Here is a 25004-nt window from a genome sequence, read left to right as displayed (position 1 = left end):
GACAGACATATCAGGGTTAGTAGAACTGAGACAGACATATCAGGGTTAGTAGAACTGAGACAGACATATCAGGGTTAGTAGGACTGAGACAGACATATCAGAGTTAATAGGACTGAGACAGACATATCAGGGTTAGTAGAACTGAGACAGACATATCAGGGGTAGTAGGACTGAGACAGACATATCAGGGTTAGAGGAAGAAGAACTGAGACAGACATATCAGGGTTAGTAGGACTGAGACAGACATATCAGGGTTAGTAGGACTGAGACAGACATATCAGAGTTAATAGGACTGAGACAGACATATCAGGGTTAGTAGAACTGAGACAGACATATCAGGGGTAGTAGGACTGAGACAGACATATCAGGGTTAGAGGAAGAAGAACTGAGACAGACATATCAGGGTTAGTAGGACTGAGACAGACATATCAGGGTTAGTAGAACTGAGACAGACATATCAGGGTTAGTAGGACTGAGACAGACATATCAGGGTTAGTAGGACTGAGATAGACATATCAGGGGTAGTAGGACTGAGACATATCAGGGGTAGTAGAACTGAGACAGACATATCAGGGTTAGTAGAACTGAGACAGACATATCAGGGTTAGTAGGACTGAGACAGACATATCAGGGTTAGTAGAACTGAGACAGACATATCAGGGTTAGTAGAACTGAGACAGACATATCAGGGTTAGTAGGACTGAGACAGACATATCAGGGTTAGTAGGACTGAGACAGACATATCAGGGTTAGTAGAACTGAGACAGACATATCAGGGGTAGTAGAACTAAGACAGACATATCAGGGGTAGTAGGACTGAGACAGACATATCAGGGTTAGAGGAAGAAGAACTAAGACAGACATATCAGGGTTAGTAGGACTGAGACAGACATATCAGGGTTAGTAGGACTGAGACAGACATATCAGGGTTAGTAGGACTGAGACAGACATATCAGGGTTAGTAGAACTGAGACAGACATATCAGGGGTATTAGAACTAAGACAGACATATCAGGGGTAGTAGGACTGAGACAGACATATCAGGGTTAGAGGAAGAAGAACTAAGACAGACATATCAGGGTTAGTAGGACTGAGACAGACATATCAGGGTTAGTAGGACTGAGACAAACATATCAGGGTTAGAGGAAGTAGAACTGAGACAGACATATCTGGGTTAGTAGGACTGAGACAGACATAGCAGGGTTAGAGTTAGTAGAACTGAGACAGACATATCAGGGTTAGTAGGACTGAGACAGACATATCAGGGTTAGTAGAACTGAGACAGACATATCAGGGTTAGTAGAACTGAGACAGACATATCAGGGTTAGTAGGACTGAGACAGACATATCAGGGTTAGAGTTAGTAGAACTGAGACAGACATATCAGGGTTAGTAGAACTGAGACAGACATATCAGGGTTAGTAGAACTGAGACAGACGTATCAGGGTTAGTAGAACTGAGACAGACATATCAGGGTTAGAGTTAGTAGAACTGAGACAGACATATCAGGGTTAGTAGGACTGAGACAGACATATCAGGGTTAGTAGGACTGAGACAGACATATCAGGGTTAGTAGAACTGAGACAGACATGTCAAGGTTAGTAGAACTGAGACAGACATATCAGGGTTAGTAGAACTGAGACAGACATATCAGGGTTAGTAGAACTAAGACAGACATATCAGGGTTAGAGTTAGTAGTACTGAGACAGATATATCAGGATTAGTTAGTAGGACCTAGACAGACATATCAGGGTTAGAGTTAGTAGGATTGAGACAGACATATCAGGGTGAGTAGGACTGAGACAGACATATCAAGGTTAGAGTTAGTAGAACTGAGACAGATATATCAGTGTCAGTAGGACTGAGACAGACATATCAGGGTTAGAGTTAGTAGAACTGAGACAGACATATCAGGGATAGTAGGACTGAGACATATCAGGGTTAGTAGGACTGAGACAGACATATCAGGGTTAGAGGAAGAAGAACTGAGACAGACATATCAGGGTTAGTAGGACTGAGACAGACATATCAGGGTTAGTAGGACTGAGACAGATATATCAGGGTTAGAGGAAGTAGAACTGAGACAGACATATCAGGGTTAGTAGGACTGAGACAGACATATCAGGGTTAGAGTTAGTAGAACTGAGACAGACATATCAGGGATAGTAGGACTGAGACAAATCAGGGTTAGTAGGACTGAGACAGACATATCAGGGTTAGTAGGACTGAGACAGACATATCAGGGTTAGTAGAACTGAGACAGACATATCAGGGGTAGTAGAACTAAGACAGACATATCAGGGTTAGTAGGACTGAGACAGACATATCAGGGTTAGAGGAAGAAGAACTGAGACAGACATATCAGGGTTAGTAGGACTGAGACAGACATATCAGGGTTAGTAGGACTGAGACAGACATATCAGGGTTAGAGGAAGTAGAACTGAGACAGACATATCCGGGTTAGTAGGACTGAGACAGACATATCAGGGTTAGAGGAAGTAGAACTGAGACAGACATATCCGGGTTAGTAGGACTGAGACAGACATATCAGGGTTAGAGTTAGTAGAACTGAGACAGACATATCAGGGTTAGTAGGACTGAGACAGATATATCAGGGTTAGTAGAACTGAGACAGACATATCAGGGTTAGTAGAACTGAGACAGACATATCAGGGTTAGTAGGACTGAGACAGACATATCAGGGTTAGAGTTAGTAGAACTGAGACAGACATATCAGGGTTAGTAGGACTGAGACAGACATATCAGGTTTAGTAGGACTGAGACAGACATAGCAGGGTTAGTAGAACTGAGACAGATATATCAGGGTTAGTAGGACTGAGACAGACATATCAGGTTTAGTAGGACTGAGACAGACATAGCAGGGTTAGTAGGACTGAGACAGACATATCAGGGTTAGTAGGACTGAGACAGACATATCAGGGTGTAGTAGGACTGAGACATATCAGGGTTAGTAGGACTGAGACAGACATATCAGGGTTAGTAGAACTGAGACAGACATATCAGGGTTAGTAGGACTGAGAAAGACATATCAGGGTTAGTAGAACTGAGACAGACATATCAGGGTTAGTAGGACTGAGACAGACATATCAGGGTTAGAGTTAGTAGAACTGAGACAGACATATCAGGGATAGTAGGACTGAGACATATCAGGGTTAGTAGGACTGAGACAGACATATCAGGGTTAGTAGGACTGAGACAGACATATCAGGGTTAGTAGAACTGAGACAGACATATCAGGGGTAGTAGAACTAAGACAGACATATCAGGGTTAGTAGGACTGAGACAGACATATCAGGGTTAGAGGAAGAAGAACTGAGACAGACATATCAGGGTTAGTAGGACTGAGACAGACATATCAGGGTTAGAGTTAGTAGAACTGAGACAGACATATCAGGGATAGTAGGACTGAGACAAATCAGGGTTAGTAGGACTGAGACAGACATATCAGGGTTAGTAGGACTGAGACAGACATATCAGGGTTAGTAGAACTGAGACAGACATATCAGGGGTAGTAGAACTAAGACAGACATATCAGGGTTAGTAGGACTGAGACAGACATATCAGGGTTAGAGGAAGAAGAACTGAGACAGACATATCAGGGTTAGTAGGACTGAGACAGACATATCAGGGTTAGTAGGACTGAGACAGACATATCAGGGTTAGAGGAAGTAGAACTGAGACAGACATATCCGGGTTAGTAGGACTGAGACAGACATATCAGGGTTAGAGGAAGTAGAACTGAGACAGACATATCCGGGTTAGTAGGACTGAGACAGACATATCAGGGTTAGAGTTAGTAGAACTGAGACAGACATATCAGGGTTAGTAGGACTGAGACAGATATATCAGGGTTAGTAGAACTGAGACAGACATATCAGGGTTAGTAGAACTGAGACAGACATATCAGGGTTAGTAGGACTGAGACAGCCATATCAGGGTTAGAGTTAGTAGAACTGAGACAGACATATCAGGGTTAGTAGGACTGAGACAGACATATCAGGTTTAGTAGGACTGAGACAGACATAGCAGGGTTAGTAGAACTGAGACAGATATATCAGGGTTAGTAGGACTGAGACAGACATATCAGGGTTAGTAGAACTGAGACAGACATATCAGGGTTAGTAGAACTGAGACAGACATATCAGGGTTAGTAGGACTGAGACAGACATATCAGGGTTAGAGTTAGTAGAACTGAGACAGACGTATCAGGGTTAGTAGGACTGAGACAGACATATCAGGGTTAGTAGGACTGAGACAGACATATCAGGGTTAGTAGAACTGAGACTGACATGTCAAGGTTAGTAGAACTGAGACAGACATATCAGGGTTAGTAGAACTGAGACAAACATATCAGGGTTAGTAGAACTAAGACAGACATATCAGGGTTAGAGTTAGTAGTACTGAGACAGATATATCAGGATTAGTTAGTAGGACTGAGACAGACATATCAGGGTTAGAGTTAGTAGGACTGAGACAGACATATCAGGGTGAGTAGGACTGAGACAGACATATCAGGGTTAGAGTTAGTAGAACTGAGACAGATATATCAGGGTTAGTAGAACTGAGACAGACATATCAGGGTTAGTAGGACTGAGACAGACATATCAGGGTTAGTAGAACTGAGACAGACATATCAGGGTTAGTAGAACTGAGACAGACATATCAGGGTTAGTAGGACTGAGACAGACATATCAGAGTTAATAGGACTGAGACAGACATATCAGGGTTAGTAGAACTGAGACAGACATATCAGGGGTAGTAGGACTGAGACAGACATATCAGGGTTAGAGGAAGAAGAACTGAGACAGACATATCAGGGTTAGTAGGACTGAGACAGACATATCAGGGTTAGTAGGACTGAGACAGACATATCAGAGTTAATAGGACTGAGACAGACATATCAGGGTTAGTAGAACTGAGACAGACATTTCAGGGGTAGTAGGACTGAGACAGACATATCAGGGTTAGAGGAAGAAGAACTGAGACAGACATATCAGGGTTAGTAGGACTGAGACAGACATATCAGGGTTAGTAGAACTGAGACAGACATATCAGGGTTAGTAGGACTGAGACAGACATATCAGGGTTAGTAGGACTGAGATAGACATATCAGGGGTAGTAGGACTGAGACATATCAGGGGTAGTAGGACTGAGACAGACATATCAGGGTTAGTAGAACTGAGACAGACATATCAGGGTTAGTAGGACTGAGACAGACATATCAGGGTTAGTAGAACTGAGACAGACATATCAGGGTTAGTAGAACTGAGACAGACATATCAGGGTTAGTAGGACTGAGACAGACATATCAGGGTTAGTAGGACTGAGACAGACATATCAGGGTTAGTAGAACTGAGACAGACATATCAGGGGTAGTAGAACTAAGACAGACATATCAGGGGTAGTAGGACTGAGACAGACATATCAGGGTTAGAGGAAGAAGAACTAAGACAGACATATCAGGGTTAGTAGGACTGAGACAGACATATCAGGGTTAGTAGGACTGAGACAAACATATCAGGGTTAGAGGAAGTAGAACTGAGACAGACATATCCGGGTTAGTAGGACTGAGACAGACATAGCAGGGTTAGAGTTAGTAGAACTGAGACAGACATATCAGGGTTAGTAGGACTGAGACAGACATGTCAGGGTTAGTAGGACTGAGACAGACATATCAGGGTTAGTAGAACTGAGACAGACATATCAGGGTTAGTAGAACTGAGACAGACATATCAGGGTTAGTAGGACTGAGACAGACATATCAGGGTTAGAGTTAGTAGAACTGAGACAGACATATCAGGGTTAGTAGAACTGAGACAGACATATCAGGGTTAGTAGAACTGAGACAGACGTATCAGGGTTAGTAGAACTGAGACAGACATATCAGGGTTAGAGTTAGTAGAACTGAGACAGACATATCAGGGTTAGTAGGACTGAGACAGACATATCAGGGTTAGTAGGACTGAGACAGACATATCAGGGTTAGTAGAACTGAGACAGACATGTCAAGGTTAGTAGAACTGAGACAGACATATCAGGGTTAGTAGAACTGAGACAGACATATCAGGGTTAGTAGAACTGAGACAGACATATCAGGGTTAGTAGAACTGAGACAGACATATCAGGGTTAGTAGGACTGAGACAGACATATCAGGGGTAGTAGGACTGAGACAGACATATCAGGGTTAGTAGAACTGAGACAGACATATCAGGGGTAGTAGGACTGAGACAGACATATCAGGGTTAGAGGAAGAAGAACTGAGACAGACATATCAGGGTTAGTAGGACTGAGACAGACATATCAGGGTTAGTAGAACTGAGACAGACATATCAGGGTTAGTAGGACTGAGACAGACATATCAGGGTTAGTAGGACTGAGATAGACATATCAGGGGTAGTAGGACTGAGACATATCAGGGGTAGTAGGACTGAGACAGACATATCAGGGTTAGTAGAACTGAGACAGACATATCAGGGTTAGTAGGACTGAGACAGACATATCAGGGTTAGTAGAACTGAGACAGACATATCAGGGTTAGTAGGACTGAGACAGACATATCAGGGTTAGTAGGACTGAGACAGACATATCAGGGATAGAGTTAGTAGAACTGAGACAGACATATCAGGGATAGTAGGACTGAGACATATCAGGGTTAGTAGGACTGAGACAGACATATCAGGGTTAGTAGGACTGAGACAGACATATCAGGGTTAGTAGAACTGAGACAGACATATCAGGGGTAGTAGAACTAAGACAGACATATCAGGGGTAGTAGGACTGAGACAGACATATCAGGGTTAGAGGAAGAAGAACTAAGACAGACATATCAGGGTTAGTAGGACTGAGACAGACATATCAGGGTTAGTAGGACTGAGACAGACATATCAGGGTTAGAGGAAGTAGAACTGAGACAGACATATCCGGGTTAGTAGGACTGAGACAGACATATCAGGGTTAGAGTTAGTAGAACTGAGACAGACATATCAGGGTTAGTAGGACTGAGACAGACATATCATGGTTAGTAGAACTGAGACAGACATATCAGGGTTAGTAGAACTGAGACAGACATATCAGGGTTAGTAGGACTGAGACAGACATATCAGGGTTAGAGTTAGTAGAACTGAGACAGACATATCAGGGTTAGTAGGACTGAGACAGACATATCAGGGTTAGTAGGACTGAGACAGACATATCAGGGTTAGTAGGACTGAGACAGACATATCAGGGTTAGAGTTAGTAGAACTGAGACAGACGTATCAGGGTTAGTAGGACTGAGACAGACATATCAGGGTTAGTAGGACTGAGACAGACATATCAGGGTTAGTAGAACTGAGACAGACATATCAGGGTTAGTAGGACTGAGACAGACATATCAGGGTTAGTAGGACTGAGACAGACATATCAGGGTTAGTAGAACTGAGACAGACATGTCAAGGTTAGTAGAACTGAGACAAACATATCAGGGTTAGTAGAACTGAGACAGACATATCAGGGTTAGTAGGACTGAGACAGACATATCAGGGTTAGTAGAACTGAGAAAGACATATCAGGGTTAGTAGAACTGAGAAAGACATATCAGGGTTAGTAGAACTGAGACAGACATATCAGGGTTAGTAGGACTGAGACAGACATATCAGTGTTAGTAGGACTAAGACAGACATATCAGGGTTAGTAGGACTGAGACAGACATATCAGGGTTAGTAGGACTGAGACAGACATATCAGGGGTAGTAGAACTGAGACAGACATATCAGGGTTAGAGTTAGTAAAACTGAGACAGACATATCAGGGTTAGTAGAACTGAGACAGACATATCAGGGTTAGTAGAACTGAGACAGACATATCAGGGTTAGTAGGACTGAGACAGACATATCAGGGTTAGAGTTAGTAGAACTGAGACAGACATATAAGGGTTAGAGTTAGTAGAACTGAGACAGATATATCAGGGGTAGTAGGACTGAGACAGACATATCAGGGTTAGTAGGACTGAGACAGACATATCAGGGTTAGAGTTAGTAGAACTGAGACAGACATATCAGGGTTAGTAGAACTGAGACAGACATATCAGGGTTAGTAGAACTGAGACAGACATATCAGGGTTAGTAGAACTGAGACAGACATATCAGGGTTAGTAGAACTGAGACAGACATATCAGGGTTAGTAGAACTGAGACAGATATATCAGGGTTAGTAGAATTGGGACAGATATATCAGGGTCAGTAGGACTGAGACAGACATATCAGGGTTAGTAGGACTGAGACAGACATATCAGGGTTAGAGTTAGTAGAACTGAGATAGACATATCAGGGTTAGTAGGACTGAGACAGACATATCAGGGTTTTTAGAACTGAGACAGACATATCAGGGTTAGTAGAATTGGGACAGATATATCAGGGTTAGTAGGACTGAGACAGACATATCAGGGTTAGTAGGACTGAGACAGACATATCAGGGTTAGTAGAACTGAGACAGACATATCAGGGTTAGTAGAACTGAGACAGACATATCAGGGTTAGTAGAACTGAGACAGATATATCAGGGTTAGTAGAACTGAGACAGACATATCAGGGTTAGTAGGACTGAGACAGACATATCAGGGTTAGTAGGACTGAGACAGACATATCAGGGTTAGTAGAACTGAGACAGACATATCAGGGTTAGTAGGACTGAGACAGACATATCAGGGTTAGTAGGACTGAGACAGACATATCAAGGTTAGTAGGACTGAGACAGAAATATCAGGGTTAGTAGAACTGAGAATGACGTATCAGGGTTAGTAGAACTGAGACAGACATATCAGGGTTAGAGTTAGTAGAACTGAGATAGACATATCAGGGTTAGTAGAACTGAGACAGACGTATCAGGGTTAGTAGAACTGAGACAGACATATCAGGGTTAGTAGGACTGAGACAGACATATCAGGGTTAGTAGGACTGAGACAGACATATCAGGGTTAGTAGAACTGAGACAGACATATCAGGGTTAGTACGGCTGAGACAGACATATCAGGGTTAGTAGGACTGAGACAGACATATCAGGGTTAGTAGGACTGAGACAGACATATCAGGGTTAGTAGAACTGAGACAGACATATCAGGGCTAGTAGAACTGAGACAGACATATCAGGGCTAGTAGAACTGAGACAGACATATCAGGGGTAGCAGGACTGAGACATATCAGGGTTAGTAGGACTGAGACAGACATATCAGGGTTAGTAGAACTGAGACAGACATATCAGGGTTAGTACGGCTGAAACAGACATATCAGGGTTAGTAGAACTGAGACAGACATATCAGGGTTAGTAGAACTGAGACAGACATATCAGGGTCAGTAGAACTGAGACAGACATATCAGGGTTAATACGGCTGAGACAGACATATCAGGGTTAGTAGAACTGAGACAGACATATCAGGGTCAGTAGAACTGAGACAGACATATCATTGTTAGTAGAACTGAGACAGACATATCAGGGTTAATACGGCTGAGACAGACATATCAGGGTTAGTAGAACTGAGACAGACATATCAGGGTCAGTAGAACTGAGACAGACATATCATTGTTAGTAGAACTGAGACAGACATATCAGGGTTAGTAGAACTGAGACAGACATATCAGGGTTAGTAGAACTGAGACAGACATATCAGGGTCAGTAGAACTGAGACAGACATATCATTGTTAGTAGAACTGAGACAGACATATCAGGGTTAGTAGAACTGAGACAGACATATCAGGGTTAGTAGAACTGAGACAGACATATCAGGGTCAGTAGAACTGAGACAGACATATCAGGGTTAGTAGGACTGAGACAGACATATCAGGGTTAGTAGGACTGAAACAGACATATAAGGGTCAGTAGAACTGAGACAGACATATCATTGTTAGTAGAACTGAGACAGACATATCAGGGTCAGTAGAACTGAGACAGACATATCATTGTTAGTAGAACTGAGACAGACATATCAGGGTTAGTAGAACTGAGACAGACATATCAGGGTCAGTAGAACTGAGACAGACATATCATTGTTAGTAGAACTGAGACAGACATATCAGGGTTAGTAGAACTGAGACAGACATATCATTGTTAGTAGAACTGAGACAGACATATCAGGGTCAGTAGAACTGAGACAGACATATCATTGTTAGTAGAACTGAGACAGACATATAAGGGTCAGTAGAACTGAGACAGACATATCAGGGTTAGTAGAACTGAGACAGACATATCAGGGTCAGTAGAACTGAGACAGACATATCATTGTTAGTAGAACTGAGACAGACATATCAGGGTTAGTAGAACTGAGACAGACATATCAGGGTTAGTAGGACTGAGACAGACATATCAGGGTCAGTAGAACTGAGACAGACATATCATTGTTAGTAGAACTGAGACAGACATATCAGGGTTAGTAGAACTGAGACAGACATATCAGGGTTAGTAGGACTGAGACAGACATATCAGGGTTAGTAGGACTGAGACAGACATATCAGGGTTAGTAGAACTGAGACAGACATATCAGGGGTAGTAGAACTAAGACAGACATATCAGGGGTAGTAGGACTGAGACAGACATATCAGGGTTAGAGGAAGAAGAACTAAGACAGACATATCAGGGTTAGTAGGACTGAGACAGACATATCAGGGTTAGTAGGACTGAGACAGACATATCAGGGTTAGAGGAAGTAGAACTGAGACAGACATATCCGGGTTAGTAGGACTGAGACAGACATATCAGGGTTAGAGTTAGTAGAACTGAGACAGACATATCAGGGTTAGTAGGACTGAGACAGACATATCATGGTTAGTAGAACTGAGACAGACATATCAGGGTTAGTAGAACTGAGACAGACATATCAGGGTTAGTAGGACTGAGACAGACATATCAGGGTTAGAGTTAGTAGAACTGAGACAGACATATCAGGGTTAGTAGGACTGAGACAGACATATCAGGGTTAGTAGGACTGAGACAGACATATCAGGGTTAGTAGGACTGAGACAGACATATCAGGGTTAGAGTTAGTAGAACTGAGACAGACGTATCAGGGTTAGTAGGACTGAGACAGACATATCAGGGTTAGTAGGACTGAGACAGACATATCAGGGTTAGTAGAACTGAGACAGACATATCAGGGTTAGTAGGACTGAGACAGACATATCAGGGTTAGTAGGACTGAGACAGACATATCAGGGTTAGTAGAACTGAGACAGACATGTCAAGGTTAGTAGAACTGAGACAAACATATCAGGGTTAGTAGAACTGAGACAGACATATCAGGGTTAGTAGGACTGAGACAGACATATCAGGGTTAGTAGAACTGAGAAAGACATATCAGGGTTAGTAGAACTGAGAAAGACATATCAGGGTTAGTAGAACTGAGACAGACATATCAGGGTTAGTAGGACTGAGACAGACATATCAGTGTTAGTAGGACTAAGACAGACATATCAGGGTTAGTAGGACTGAGACAGACATATCAGGGTTAGTAGGACTGAGACAGACATATCAGGGGTAGTAGAACTGAGACAGACATATCAGGGTTAGAGTTAGTAAAACTGAGACAGACATATCAGGGTTAGTAGAACTGAGACAGACATATCAGGGTTAGTAGAACTGAGACAGACATATCAGGGTTAGTAGGACTGAGACAGACATATCAGGGTTAGAGTTAGTAGAACTGAGACAGACATATAAGGGTTAGAGTTAGTAGAACTGAGACAGATATATCAGGGGTAGTAGGACTGAGACAGACATATCAGGGTTAGTAGGACTGAGACAGACATATCAGGGTTAGAGTTAGTAGAACTGAGACAGACGTATCAGGGTTAGTAGGACTGAGACAGACATATCAGGGTTAGTAGGACTGAGACAGACATATCAGGGTTAGTAGAACTGAGACAGACATATCAGGGTTAGTAGGACTGAGACAGACATATCAGGGTTAGTAGGACTGAGACAGACATATCAGGGTTAGTAGAACTGAGACAGACATGTCAAGGTTAGTAGAACTGAGACAAACATATCAGGGTTAGTAGAACTGAGACAGACATATCAGGGTTAGTAGGACTGAGACAGACATATCAGGGTTAGTAGAACTGAGAAAGACATATCAGGGTTAGTAGAACTGAGAAAGACATATCAGGGTTAGTAGAACTGAGACAGACATATCAGGGTTAGTAGGACTGAGACAGACATATCAGTGTTAGTAGGACTAAGACAGACATATCAGGGTTAGTAGGACTGAGACAGACATATCAGGGTTAGTAGGACTGAGACAGACATATCAGGGGTAGTAGAACTGAGACAGACATATCAGGGTTAGAGTTAGTAAAACTGAGACAGACATATCAGGGTTAGTAGAACTGAGACAGACATATCAGGGTTAGTAGAACTGAGACAGACATATCAGGGTTAGTAGGACTGAGACAGACATATCAGGGTTAGAGTTAGTAGAACTGAGACAGACATATAAGGGTTAGAGTTAGTAGAACTGAGACAGATATATCAGGGGTAGTAGGACTGAGACAGACATATCAGGGTTAGTAGGACTGAGACAGACATATCAGGGTTAGAGTTAGTAGAACTGAGACAGACATATCAGGGTTAGTAGAACTGAGACAGACATATCAGGGTTAGTAGAACTGAGACAGACATATCAGGGTTAGTAGAACTGAGACAGACATATCAGGGTTAGTAGAACTGAGACAGACATATCAGGGTTAGTAGAACTGAGACAGATATATCAGGGTTAGTAGAATTGGGACAGATATATCAGGGTCAGTAGGACTGAGACAGACATATCAGGGTTAGTAGGACTGAGACAGACATATCAGGGTTAGAGTTAGTAGAACTGAGATAGACATATCAGGGTTAGTAGGACTGAGACAGACATATCAGGGTTTTTAGAACTGAGACAGACATATCAGGGTTAGTAGAATTGGGACAGATATATCAGGGTTAGTAGGACTGAGACAGACATATCAGGGTTAGTAGGACTGAGACAGACATATCAGGGTTAGTAGAACTGAGACAGACATATCAGGGTTAGTAGAACTGAGACAGACATATCAGGGTTAGTAGAACTGAGACAGATATATCAGGGTTAGTAGAACTGAGACAGACATATCAGGGTTAGTAGGACTGAGACAGACATATCAGGGTTAGTAGGACTGAGACAGACATATCAGGGTTAGTAGAACTGAGACAGACATATCAGGGTTAGTAGGACTGAGACAGACATATCAGGGTTAGTAGGACTGAGACAGACATATCAAGGTTAGTAGGACTGAGACAGAAATATCAGGGTTAGTAGAACTGAGAATGACGTATCAGGGTTAGTAGAACTGAGACAGACATATCAGGGTTAGAGTTAGTAGAACTGAGATAGACATATCAGGGTTAGTAGAACTGAGACAGACGTATCAGGGTTAGTAGAACTGAGACAGACATATCAGGGTTAGTAGGACTGAGACAGACATATCAGGGTTAGTAGGACTGAGACAGACATATCAGGGTTAGTAGAACTGAGACAGACATATCAGGGTTAGTACGGCTGAGACAGACATATCAGGGTTAGTAGGACTGAGACAGACATATCAGGGTTAGTAGGACTGAGACAGACATATCAGGGTTAGTAGAACTGAGACAGACATATCAGGGCTAGTAGAACTGAGACAGACATATCAGGGCTAGTAGAACTGAGACAGACATATCAGGGGTAGCAGGACTGAGACATATCAGGGTTAGTAGGACTGAGACAGACATATCAGGGTTAGTAGAACTGAGACAGACATATCAGGGTTAGTACGGCTGAAACAGACATATCAGGGTTAGTAGAACTGAGACAGACATATCAGGGTTAGTAGAACTGAGACAGACATATCAGGGTCAGTAGAACTGAGACAGACATATCAGGGTTAATACGGCTGAGACAGACATATCAGGGTTAGTAGAACTGAGACAGACATATCAGGGTCAGTAGAACTGAGACAGACATATCATTGTTAGTAGAACTGAGACAGACATATCAGGGTTAATACGGCTGAGACAGACATATCAGGGTTAGTAGAACTGAGACAGACATATCAGGGTCAGTAGAACTGAGACAGACATATCATTGTTAGTAGAACTGAGACAGACATATCAGGGTTAGTAGAACTGAGACAGACATATCAGGGTTAGTAGAACTGAGACAGACATATCAGGGTCAGTAGAACTGAGACAGACATATCATTGTTAGTAGAACTGAGACAGACATATCAGGGTTAGTAGAACTGAGACAGACATATCAGGGTTAGTAGAACTGAGACAGACATATCAGGGTCAGTAGAACTGAGACAGACATATCAGGGTTAGTAGGACTGAGACAGACATATCAGGGTTAGTAGGACTGAAACAGACATATAAGGGTCAGTAGAACTGAGACAGACATATCATTGTTAGTAGAACTGAGACAGACATATCAGGGTCAGTAGAACTGAGACAGACATATCATTGTTAGTAGAACTGAGACAGACATATCAGGGTTAGTAGAACTGAGACAGACATATCAGGGTCAGTAGAACTGAGACAGACATATCATTGTTAGTAGAACTGAGACAGACATATCAGGGTTAGTAGAACTGAGACAGACATTTCATTGTTAGTAGAACTGAGACAGACATATCAGGGTCAGTAGAACTGAGACAGACATATCATTGTTAGTAGAACTGAGACAGACATATAAGGGTCAGTAGAACTGAGACAGACATATCAGGGTTAGTAGAACTGAGACAGACATATCAGGGTCAGTAGAACTGAGACAGACATATCATTGTTAGTAGAACTGAGACAGACATATCAGGGTTAGTAGAACTGAGACAGACATATCAGGGTTAGTAGGACTGAGACAGACATATCAGGGTCAGTAGAACTGAGACAGACATATCATTGTTAGTAGAACTGAGACAGACATATCAGGGTTAGTAGAACTGAGACAGACATATCAGGGTTAGTAGGACTGAGACAGACATATCAGGGTTAGTAGAACTGAGACAGACATATCAGGGTTAGTACGGCTGAAACAGACATATAAGGGTTAGCAGGCTTAGACAGACATATAAGGGTTAGCAGGCTTAGACAGACATATAAGGGTTAGTACGGCTGAAACAGACATATAAGGGTTAGCAGGCTTAGACAGCCATATAAGGGTTAGTAGGCTTAGACAGACATAGATGAGATAGATGTACACTTTCAGACACGATCGGTGCTGAGAAAAATACATGAGTAAACTGAAATGTTTCATCTAAAGACGGATCCATGGGGTTCATATGTCCTTTGTCTGTACTTGAAAAGCATGTGTGAGTGTGTGAGTTAGAATGTGTGAAAGAGAGAGAGGAATGTGTGAAAGTGAGATAGAAACATAGACTAGTGTGTGTGCGTGTGACAGAGTGTGTGTAAGATGTGTGTGTTTGAGTGACTTGCGATGACGTTCACTCCTTTCCTCTACAGTACCTCCTGGATTGTCCACATGCATGAAGATCATGTCCTCATCCCCATCCAGAACCGAGTAGAACTGGAAACACACACACATGTATACAGGTGAGAATATGAATCATTAACACGTGTGCAACTGTTTGGTTATTGTAGCCTCCCCCAATTAGTGTGTGTGTGTGTGTGTGTGTGTGTGTGTGTGTGTGTGTGTGTGTGTGTGTGTGTGTGTGTGCGTGCGTGCGTGCGTGCGTGCGTGCGTGCGTGCGTGCGTGAGTGCGTGCGTGTGTTCTCCCATTTCTAAGCCTTTAATCATCGTGAGAGAATATCTTTGTTTCTGTCTCATCAGCAAGATACAGTTTGGGAGGGAGTTGCGGGAGAGAGAGGAGAGCAGGGGATGGTATGTGTGTGTGTCTTTGTCTGTGGAAAGACCAGGTGTGTGCATCTGTCGTTACGTTATGTGTTGTAATGGAAAGTTGCCAAACGTTCTCCTCCTGATATGAGCAAACGTCTTTCAAAACCCTACTTCCTCTTTCAAGAGCTTCTAGACCAGACCCTTGGTGACAGTTACTATATCTTGTAGTTACTTTGTCACAATGTGGTTTTTAATCTGTACTATGTCTGGTCAATTGTTGTGACAGATTCTTTACTGTGTACTTGACGAAATGCTGTCACCCTGATCTGGAATTTTGAGATATTTTAAAATGAATTTATGACAGAGGGACAGATAGAGGGACAGAGACAGAGGGACAGGGGGAACAGAGAGACAGGAGAACACGGGGACAGGAAGACAACAGTACAGAGGAAAAGGAGAGATGGACAAGGGTAGGATTGTCAAGCAAATAACTGCCAGTCTCACGGTTAATGAAAGTTATTAATTGTATTATTTTATAGTATGAAGAATACAATCGAACATAGATTCATAAAATAGAAAGGATCTTTTCTCCAAACGATATCAAAGGAAGTGCGCACATGTGGCTATTTTGTGTTGAGCGGATAACAAAGAAACTGGTCCTCCTATATGCTTCATTTAGAGTTATTTATGCAACTTTAGTTGTGACACAAACGTTGGGCTATATGTTAAGATTTGTATACATTCTAAGGCTGTATGATGCGACTCTAATATTGATTTGAAAAATAGTTGCATGAAAGGCATGAGCTCTTATTTGTTTCTTGTTCAAGCTACACACACTTCATCAGTCTCTCATTCACAATTTGACAAGCACTTGATAGTTTTCTCACCAGGCCTCAAATTTCCCAGCGGTATCCCCCTTGTGTGGCTGTAATGCCCCCTAAAAATGCCATGCCTTTGTGGCCAAAGTGGCCGTTGTGCCCTTTGGCTGAATATAATAATTATAATTCCCTTCTCCCAGCTGCCGTGCTCCGAAGCACCTCTCACTCACATGGCTCTCTCAGATATCTACATCTTAATATCCAATGCCCCGTGATCGGGTCCTTCTCACAGGCATTTCAGCTAAGAAGTAGGATACAAGTGAATGAAGACAGACACATCGGGGGACGCAACACCCCGAATTCCCAGGCCCATATTGAAGATGTTAGAACTGTCCACTACTTTTCATCAGCCAATAAGATGAGTGGGCCTAACGAACAGCAGAACAATAGCCTATGTCAATCTACTATCCTCCATATGTCACAGATTCCCCCAGTACTGCTGCCCTTCCGTGCACAAGTTCCGGAGGTCTACGTCACCGACCTCTAGGCGTCACTGAACTGTCTCATTACGCACACCAGATTCCAATTCTCCTGATTAGTAATTGTATACAGTTGAAGTCGGAACTTTACATACACTTAGGTTGGAGTCATTAAAACTTGTTTTTCAACCACTCCACAAATGTCTTGTTAACAAACTATAATTTTGGCAAGTCGGTTAGGACATCTACTTTGTGCATGACACAAGTCCTTTTTCCAACAATTATTTACAGACAGATTATTTCACTTTTAAGTCACTGTATCACAATTCCAGTGGGTCGGAAGTTTACATACACTAAGTTGACTGTGCCCTTTAAACAGCTTGGAAAATTCCAGAAAATGATGGCATGGCTTCAGAAGCTTCTGATAGGCTAATTGACATAATCTAAGTCAATTGGAGGTGTACCTGTGGATGTATGTCAAGGCCTACCTTTAAACTCAGTGCCTCTTTGCTTGACATCATGGGAAAATCAAAAGAAATCAGCCAAGACCTCAGAAAAAAATTTGTAGAACTCCACAAGTCTGGTTCATCCTTGGGAGCAAGTTCCAAATGCCCGAGGGTACCACGTTCATCTGTACAAACAATAGTACGCAAGTATAAACACCATGTGACCACGCAGCCGTCATACCGCTCAGGAAGGAGACGCATTCTGTCTCCTAGAGATGAATGTACTTTGGTGCGAAAAGTGCAAATCAATCCCAGAACAACAGCAAAGGACCTTGTGAAGATGCTGGAGGAAACAGGTATAAAAGTATCTATATCCACAGTAAAAAGAGTCCTATATCGACATAAACTGAAAGGCCGCTCAGCAAGTAAGAAGCAACTGCTCCAAAACCGCCACAAAAAAAGCCAGACTACGGTTTGCAACTGCACATGGGGACAAAGATTGTACTTTTTGGAGAAATGTCCTCTGGTCTGATGAAACAAAAATAGAACTGCTTGGCCATAATGACCATCATTATGTTTGAAGGAAAAAGGTGGAGGCTTGCAAGCCGAAGAACACCATCCAAACCGTGAAGCACACGGGTGGCAGCCTCATGTCGTGGGGGTGCTTTGCTGAAGGAGGGACTGGTGCACTTCACAAAATAGATGGCACCATGAGGGGGGAAATTATGTGGATATTTTGAAGCAACATCTCAAGACATCAGCCAGGAAATTAGAGCTTGGTCGCAAATGGGTCTTCCAAATGGACAATGACCCCAAGCATACTTCGAAAGTTGTGGCAAAATGGCTTAAGGACAACAAAGTCAAGGTATTTGAGTGGCCATCACAAAGCCCTGACCTCAATCCTATAGAAAATGTGTTGGCAGAACTGAAAATGTGTGTGCGAGCAAGAAGGCCTACAAACCTGACTCAGTTACACCAACTCTGGGCCAAAATTCACCCAACTTATTGTGGGAAGCTTGTGAAAGGCTGACCAAAACATTTGACCCAAGTTAAACAGTTTAAAGGCAATGCTAGCCAATACTAATTGAGTGTATGTAAACTTCTGACCCACTGGGAATGTGATGAAAGAAATTGAATCTGAAATAAATAATTCTCTCTACTATTATTCTGACATTTCACATTCTTAAAATAAAATGGTGATCCTAACTGACCTAAGACAGGGAATTGTTACTATGATTAAATGTCATGAATTGTGAAAAACTAGGTTTAAATGTATTTGGCTAAGGTGTATGTAAACTTCCGACTTCAACTGTATATGTGTCCTCTGTTCAATATTGTCTTGTCGGTTATTGTTCCCATGTCCGTTGGTCTGTGAGTACCTGTTCTTTGTTATTTCAGCTTTCATGCTGCGTGTATTGTGCACTTGTTATTACGGGTCTCGTCCCGTGTATTGTTGTGCATTTGTTATTATGGGTCTCGCCCTGTGTAGTGTACTGCGGGTCTCGTCCTGTGTATTTATTAGAGGTTTTACCTCGCTCTTTTGTTTGGGTTACATTCCTGTGTTTTTGTATACGTGTTTGTCTTGGGCTTCGTCCCCGTGCCACTCGCATAAAAAAATACGTTTAAAAGCAATGGAGGCAACAGATCAGAACGTTTAGCTTAAAATGTTGATAAACTATTCGGCTATTTCTTCACATTATAAGCGCAGGAATGCGCACACGGCAGTAAGTGCGAACGTTAAGTAAGTGGCAATAAGTGCGAACGTTCCAAAATGCAATCAATTAGCAGGAAAACTGTCCTTTAAATGTGATTATGCATACAATGCTGTATTATAAAGGTGCATTTTTATGGTGAAAATTATCTTCCCCAAACTTGAAACTCACGTGCAGCTTATATATGCCAGTTTGGCTCTATACCGGTTATAGAGCGGATTAATATGCCTAATGTTAGGATGTTATTTGGCTGCTTTAGTTGTGATACAAACATTATCAAAACATATAGGCGTATGGGCTAGGCTACATGTGTAACGATAGTCATTTTCTTCCTCCTCCTCGGACGAGGAGAGGCAAGAAGGATCAGACCAATACGCAGAGTGGTTAGTTTCCATAGTGATTTAATATAACAAAACAATATGCGATACAAAATAACAAAATAACTACCCTGACAGTTCCGTGTGGCGAAACACTGACACAAGAACACAAACACCCCCAAAACACACGTGAAACCCCAGCTACCTAAGTATGATTCTCAATCACGGACAACGATTGAAGCTGCCTCTGATTGAGAATCATACCAGGCCGAACACACAAAATCCCAACATAAAAATAACACATCGACAACCCACCCCACCCAACTCACGCCCTGACCAACTAAATAAATACAAAAACAAGGGAAAACAGGTCAGGAACGTGACAGAACCCCCCCCCCCCCCCCCTTAAGGTGCGAACTCCGGGCGCACCTCCTAAACTCTAGGGGAGGGTCTGGGTGGCGCGGTGGCGGCTCTGGCGCGGGACGTGGACCCCACTTAACCAATGTTTTTTCCCGCCTCCTTAATCGCCCCCGTGGCCTCCTAACCACAACCACCCTCCATATCAACCCCACTGAACCAAGGGGTAGCTCCTGGCAGCTCCTGGCTGGCTGGCTCGGGCAGCTCCTGGCTGACTGGCTCTGGCAGCTCCTGGCTGGCTGGCTCTGGCAGCTCCTGGCTGGCTGGCTCTGGCAGCTCCTGGCTGGCTGGCTCTGGCAGGTCCTGGCTGACAGACTCATGCTGGCCATGACTGGCGGACGGCTCTGGCTGCTCCTGTCTGGCGGACGGCTCTGGCTGCTCCTGTCTGGCGGCTGACGGCTCGGGACAGACGGACAGCTCTGACGGCTCGGGACAGACGGGCAGCTCTGACGGCTCGGGACAGACGGGCAGCTCTGACGGCTTGGGACAGACGGGCAGCTCTGACGGCTCGGGACAGACGGGCGGCTCAGATGACGCTGGGCAGACAGGCAATTCAGACAGCGCTGGGCAGGCAGGCATCTCAGACTGCGCTGGGCAGGCAGGCAGTTCAGACAGCGCTGGGCAGGCAGGCAGTTCAGACAGCGCTGGACAGGTGGGAGCAACTGGAGAGAGAAGACGGAGAGACAGCCTGGTGCGGGGGGCTGCCACCGGAGGACTGGTACGTGGAGGTGGCACCGGATATACCGGACCGTGAAGGAGTACACACGCTCTTGAGCACCGAGCCTGCCCAACCTTACCAGGTTGAATGGTCCCCGTAGCCCTGCCAGTACGGCGAGGTGGAATAGCCCGCACTGGGCTATGCTGGCGAACCGGGGACACCACTTGTAAGGCTGGTGCCATGTACGCCGGCCCGAGGAGACGCACTGGAGACCAGATGCGTTGGGCCGGCTTCATGACACCCGGCTCGATGCCCAACCTAGCCCTACCAGTGCGGCGAGGTGGAATAGCCCGCACTGGGCTAAGCACGCGTACTGGGGACAACGTGCGCTCCACCGCATAACACGGTGTCTGACCAGTACGACGCCCTCTCACTCCACGGTAAGCACGGGGAGTTGGCTCAGGTCTCCTACCCGGCTTTGCCACACTCCGCGTGTGCCCCCTCCCAAAAATGTTTTGGGTCTGACTCTCGGGGCTCCCAACCGCGTCGCCGCGCTGCCTCCTCATACCAGCGCCTCTCTGCCTTCGCTGCCTCCAACTCCGCCTTGGGACGGCAATATTCCCCTGGCTGAGCCCAGGGTCCCTTGCCATCCAGGATCTCCTCCCAAGTCCAGGAGTCCTGTGTCTGTCTCTGCTGCTGCTGTCGCTGCCCTTTTCCACTCCGCTTGGTCCTTTGGTGGTGGGTGTTTCTGTAACGATAGTCATTTTCTTCCTCCTCCTCGGACGAGGAGAGGCGAGAAGGATCGGACCAATACGCAGAGTGGTTAGTTTCCATAGTGATTTAATATAACAAAACAATATGCGATACAAAATAACAAAATAACTACCGTGACAGTCCCGTGTGTCTAAACACTGACACAAGAACACAAACACCCCCAAAACACACGTGAAACCCCGGCTGCCTAAGTATGATTCTCAATCAGGGACAACGATTGACAGCTGCCTCTGATCGAGAATCATACCAGGCCGAACACACAAAATCCCAACATAAAAATAACACATCGACAACCCACCCAACTCACGCCCTGACCAACTAAATAAATACAAAAACAAGGGAAAACAGGTCAGGAACGTGACAACATGAGGTGTGTGACTATGATTTGAAAAAGTCGCAAAAAAAGGCATGCACTGTTTCTTCCCTTACTTACTACACAAGCTGGGCATCATTCATAACTTATAATATATAATTCACAAGTGATAGGCTTATATTGTCACCCATCAGACTATTCTTAATTTAATGTTGTCTTTACATACTAAACAATATATGTATGAAATTAGGTTTGATTTAGAATGGGCCATTATCATGCACCTGTCTCAGAACAGAGGCATGGGGAAATACTTAAATAGAGGACGCTTTTCCCATGGTTCATTTTCATGCCAGCCAGGTAGGCTATACTTTATATTAGGAAAGTTAATAAATATAGTAGGTCTAGCCTATAGAAAGCTGATGGGATCCTCCTCTTTTTAATAGAGGTCATCCAAACTCTGTTTTCTCATACAATTGCATAGCCTATAGAAATGTTGCGCAACATGAACTCATGGGCATTCCTGAAGTGTTTGATCCGATTTTCGATTACATTTGCATTGATGTCAGAGTGATTAGATGAACAATAGAGTGCTGAGTACCAGACAGGTGTCACGTTCCTGACCTATTTCTGTTAGTTTATGTGTGTTAGTTGGTCAGGACGTGAGGTTGGGTGGGCATTCTATGTTTTCTGTTTCTATGTTGGTTTTTGGGTTGCCTGGTATGGCTCTTAATTAGAGGCAGGTGTTTGGCGTTCCTCTAATTAAGAGTCATATTTAGGTAGGCGTTGTCACAGTGTTCGTTGTGGGTGATTGTCTTCCGTGTCTGTGTGTTTACGGTTTGTTCGGTTTGTGTAGCCTATATTCATATTCATGCGTTTTTCTTGTTTTATGTAAGTACGTCGTCTAGGTCTGTCTACACCGTTTGTTGTTTTTGTTAGTTTAATCAAGTTCGTGTTTTCGTTAAATAAATATGTCTTTTCACTACGCTGCGCCTTGGTTCCCTCAATACTCCTCCTCTTCCGAAGATGAAGAGGAGGAGGAATGCCGTTACAGAATCACCCACCAAAAATCCAGAACCAAGCAGCGTAATTTGGAGCAACGGGGAGGTATACAGGACTTGTGGAGTTGGGAGCAAATATTTAACGGAGAAGGACCATGGGCTAAAGTGAATCACCGTCCATGGGAACAGCTGGAGGCAGCTCGGAGAGTGGAGGAAAAGAGAGAGAGGAACCGGAGTTATGAGGGAACGCGTCTTGCACCGGAAGCCCAAAAAGCCCGTGAGTAACCCCCAAAAATTTCTTGGGGGGGGCTAAGAGGTAGTGGGCCAAGGGCAGGTAGGAGACCTGCGCCTACTTCCCAGGCTTACCGTGGAGAGCGGGAGTACGGGCAGGCGCCGTGTTACGCAGTAGAGCGCACGGTGTCTCCTGTATGAGTGCATAGCCCAGTGCGGGTTATTCCACCTCCCCGCACTGGTAGGGCTAGATTGGGTATTGAGCCAGGTGTCATGAGGCCGGCTCAACGCGTCTGGTCTCCAGTGCGTCTCCTCGGGCCGGCATACATGGCACCTGCCTTACGCATGGTTTCCCCGGTTCTCCTACATAGGCCGGTGCGGGTTATTCCACCTCCCTGCACTGGTCGGGCGACCGGGAGCATTCAACCAGGTAAGGTTGGGCAGGCTCAATGCTCAAGAGTGCCAGTACGCCTCCACGGTCCGGTATTTCCGGCGCCACCTCCCCGCCCCAGCCTAGTACCTACAGTGCCTACACTACGCACTAGGCTACCAGTGCGTCTCCTGAGCCCTGTTCCTCCTCCACGCACTCTCCCTGTAGTGCGTGTATCCAGTTCGGTGCCTCCAGTTCTGGCACCACGCACTAAGCCTCCTGTGCGTCTCCAGAGCCCTGTACACACTGTTTCTTCTCCCCCTACTAATCCTGATGTGCTTGTCCTCAGCCCGGTGCCACCAGTGCCGGTACCACGCACCAGGTATAGAGTGGGCTTTGAGAGTCCAGTGTGCCCTGTCCCTGCTCCCCGCACTAGTATGAAGGTGCGTGTCCTTAGCCCGGTGCCTCCAGTTCCGGCACTACGCACCAGGTCTACAGTGCGCCTTATCCGGCCAGAGCCATCCGTCTCCCCAGCGCCATCTGAGCCATCCGTCTCCCCAGCGCCATCTGAGCCATCCGTCTCCCCAGCGCCATCTGAGCCATCCGTCTCCCCAGCGCCGTCTGAGCCATCCGTCTGCAATGAGCCTGCAAAGCCGCCCGTCTGCCATGAGCCTGCAAAGCCGCCCGTCTGCCATGAGCCTACAGAGCCGTCCGCCAGACAGGAGCCGCTAGAGCCGTCCGCCAGACAGGAGCCGCTAGAGCCGCCCGTCAGACAGGATCTGCCAGAGCCGCCAACCAGACAGGATCTGCCAGAGCCGCCAACCAGACAGGATCTGCCAGAGCCGCCAACCAGACAGGATCTGCCAGAGCCGCCAGCGAGCCATGAGCGGCCAGAGCCGTCAGAGAGCCATGAGCGTCCAGAGCCGTCAGCCTGCCATGAGCGTCGAGAGCCGTCAGCCTGCCATGAGCGTCGAGAGCCGTCAGCCTGCCATGAGCGTCGAGAGCCGTCAGCCAGCCATGAGCGTCGAGAGCCGTCAGCCAGCCATGAGCGTCGAGAGCCGTCAGCCAGCCATGAGCGTCGAGAGCCGTCAGCCAGCCATGAGCGTCGAGAGTCGTCTGCCAGCCATGAGCGTCGAGAGCCGTCAGCCAGCCATGAGCGTCGAGAGCCGTCAGCCTGCCATGAGCGTCCAGATTCGTCAGTCAGCCATGAGCTGCCCTTCAGCCAGAAACGGCTATATACCCAGAACTGCCCCTCAGTCCAGAGCTGTCTCTCTGTCCGGAGCTGCCTTTCAGTCCGGAATTGCCCCTCTATCATGATCTCCCTCTCTATCTTGATCTACCTCTATATTCTGATCTATCCTTCTGTCTGGTGCTATCCCTCTGTCTTGATTTATCCCTCTGTCCCGGTGCTGTCCCTGTCATGGATGTTACTAAGAGGATTTTGTGGGGGTAAGATATGGGTGGACATTTTTAGGGGTAGATGGAGGCTAGGATTGATTATGGTGGGGTGGGGACCTCGCCCTCGGAGCCTGAGCCACCACCGTGGTCAGATGCCCACCCAGACCCTCCCCTAGACTTTGTGCTGGTGCGCCCGGTGTTCGCACCTTATGGGGGGGTTATGTCACGTTCCTGACCTAT

General features: G+C 45.1%; 1 protein-coding gene across 1 annotated transcript in view; it reads right to left on the bottom strand.

The window, feature by feature from the left end:
• The window catches only part of LOC129866045 (sortilin-like), a 71328-nt gene that overhangs the window by 39051 nt on the left and 7273 nt on the right, over window positions 1-25004 (bottom strand). The window contains exon 10 of the mRNA XM_055939176.1: window positions 15503-15563. Within this exon, the coding sequence (XP_055795151.1) occupies window positions 15503-15563 (61 nt within the window). The remainder of the gene's footprint in view (window positions 1-15502; window positions 15564-25004) is intronic.

This window comes from Salvelinus fontinalis, chromosome 11, assembly GCF_029448725.1.
Source record: "Salvelinus fontinalis isolate EN_2023a chromosome 11, ASM2944872v1, whole genome shotgun sequence".
Classification (NCBI taxonomy): Eukaryota; Metazoa; Chordata; class Actinopteri; order Salmoniformes; family Salmonidae; genus Salvelinus; species Salvelinus fontinalis.
The sequence above is the reverse complement of the archived record's forward strand: the minus strand, read 5'-3'. Positions and strand labels throughout refer to the sequence as shown.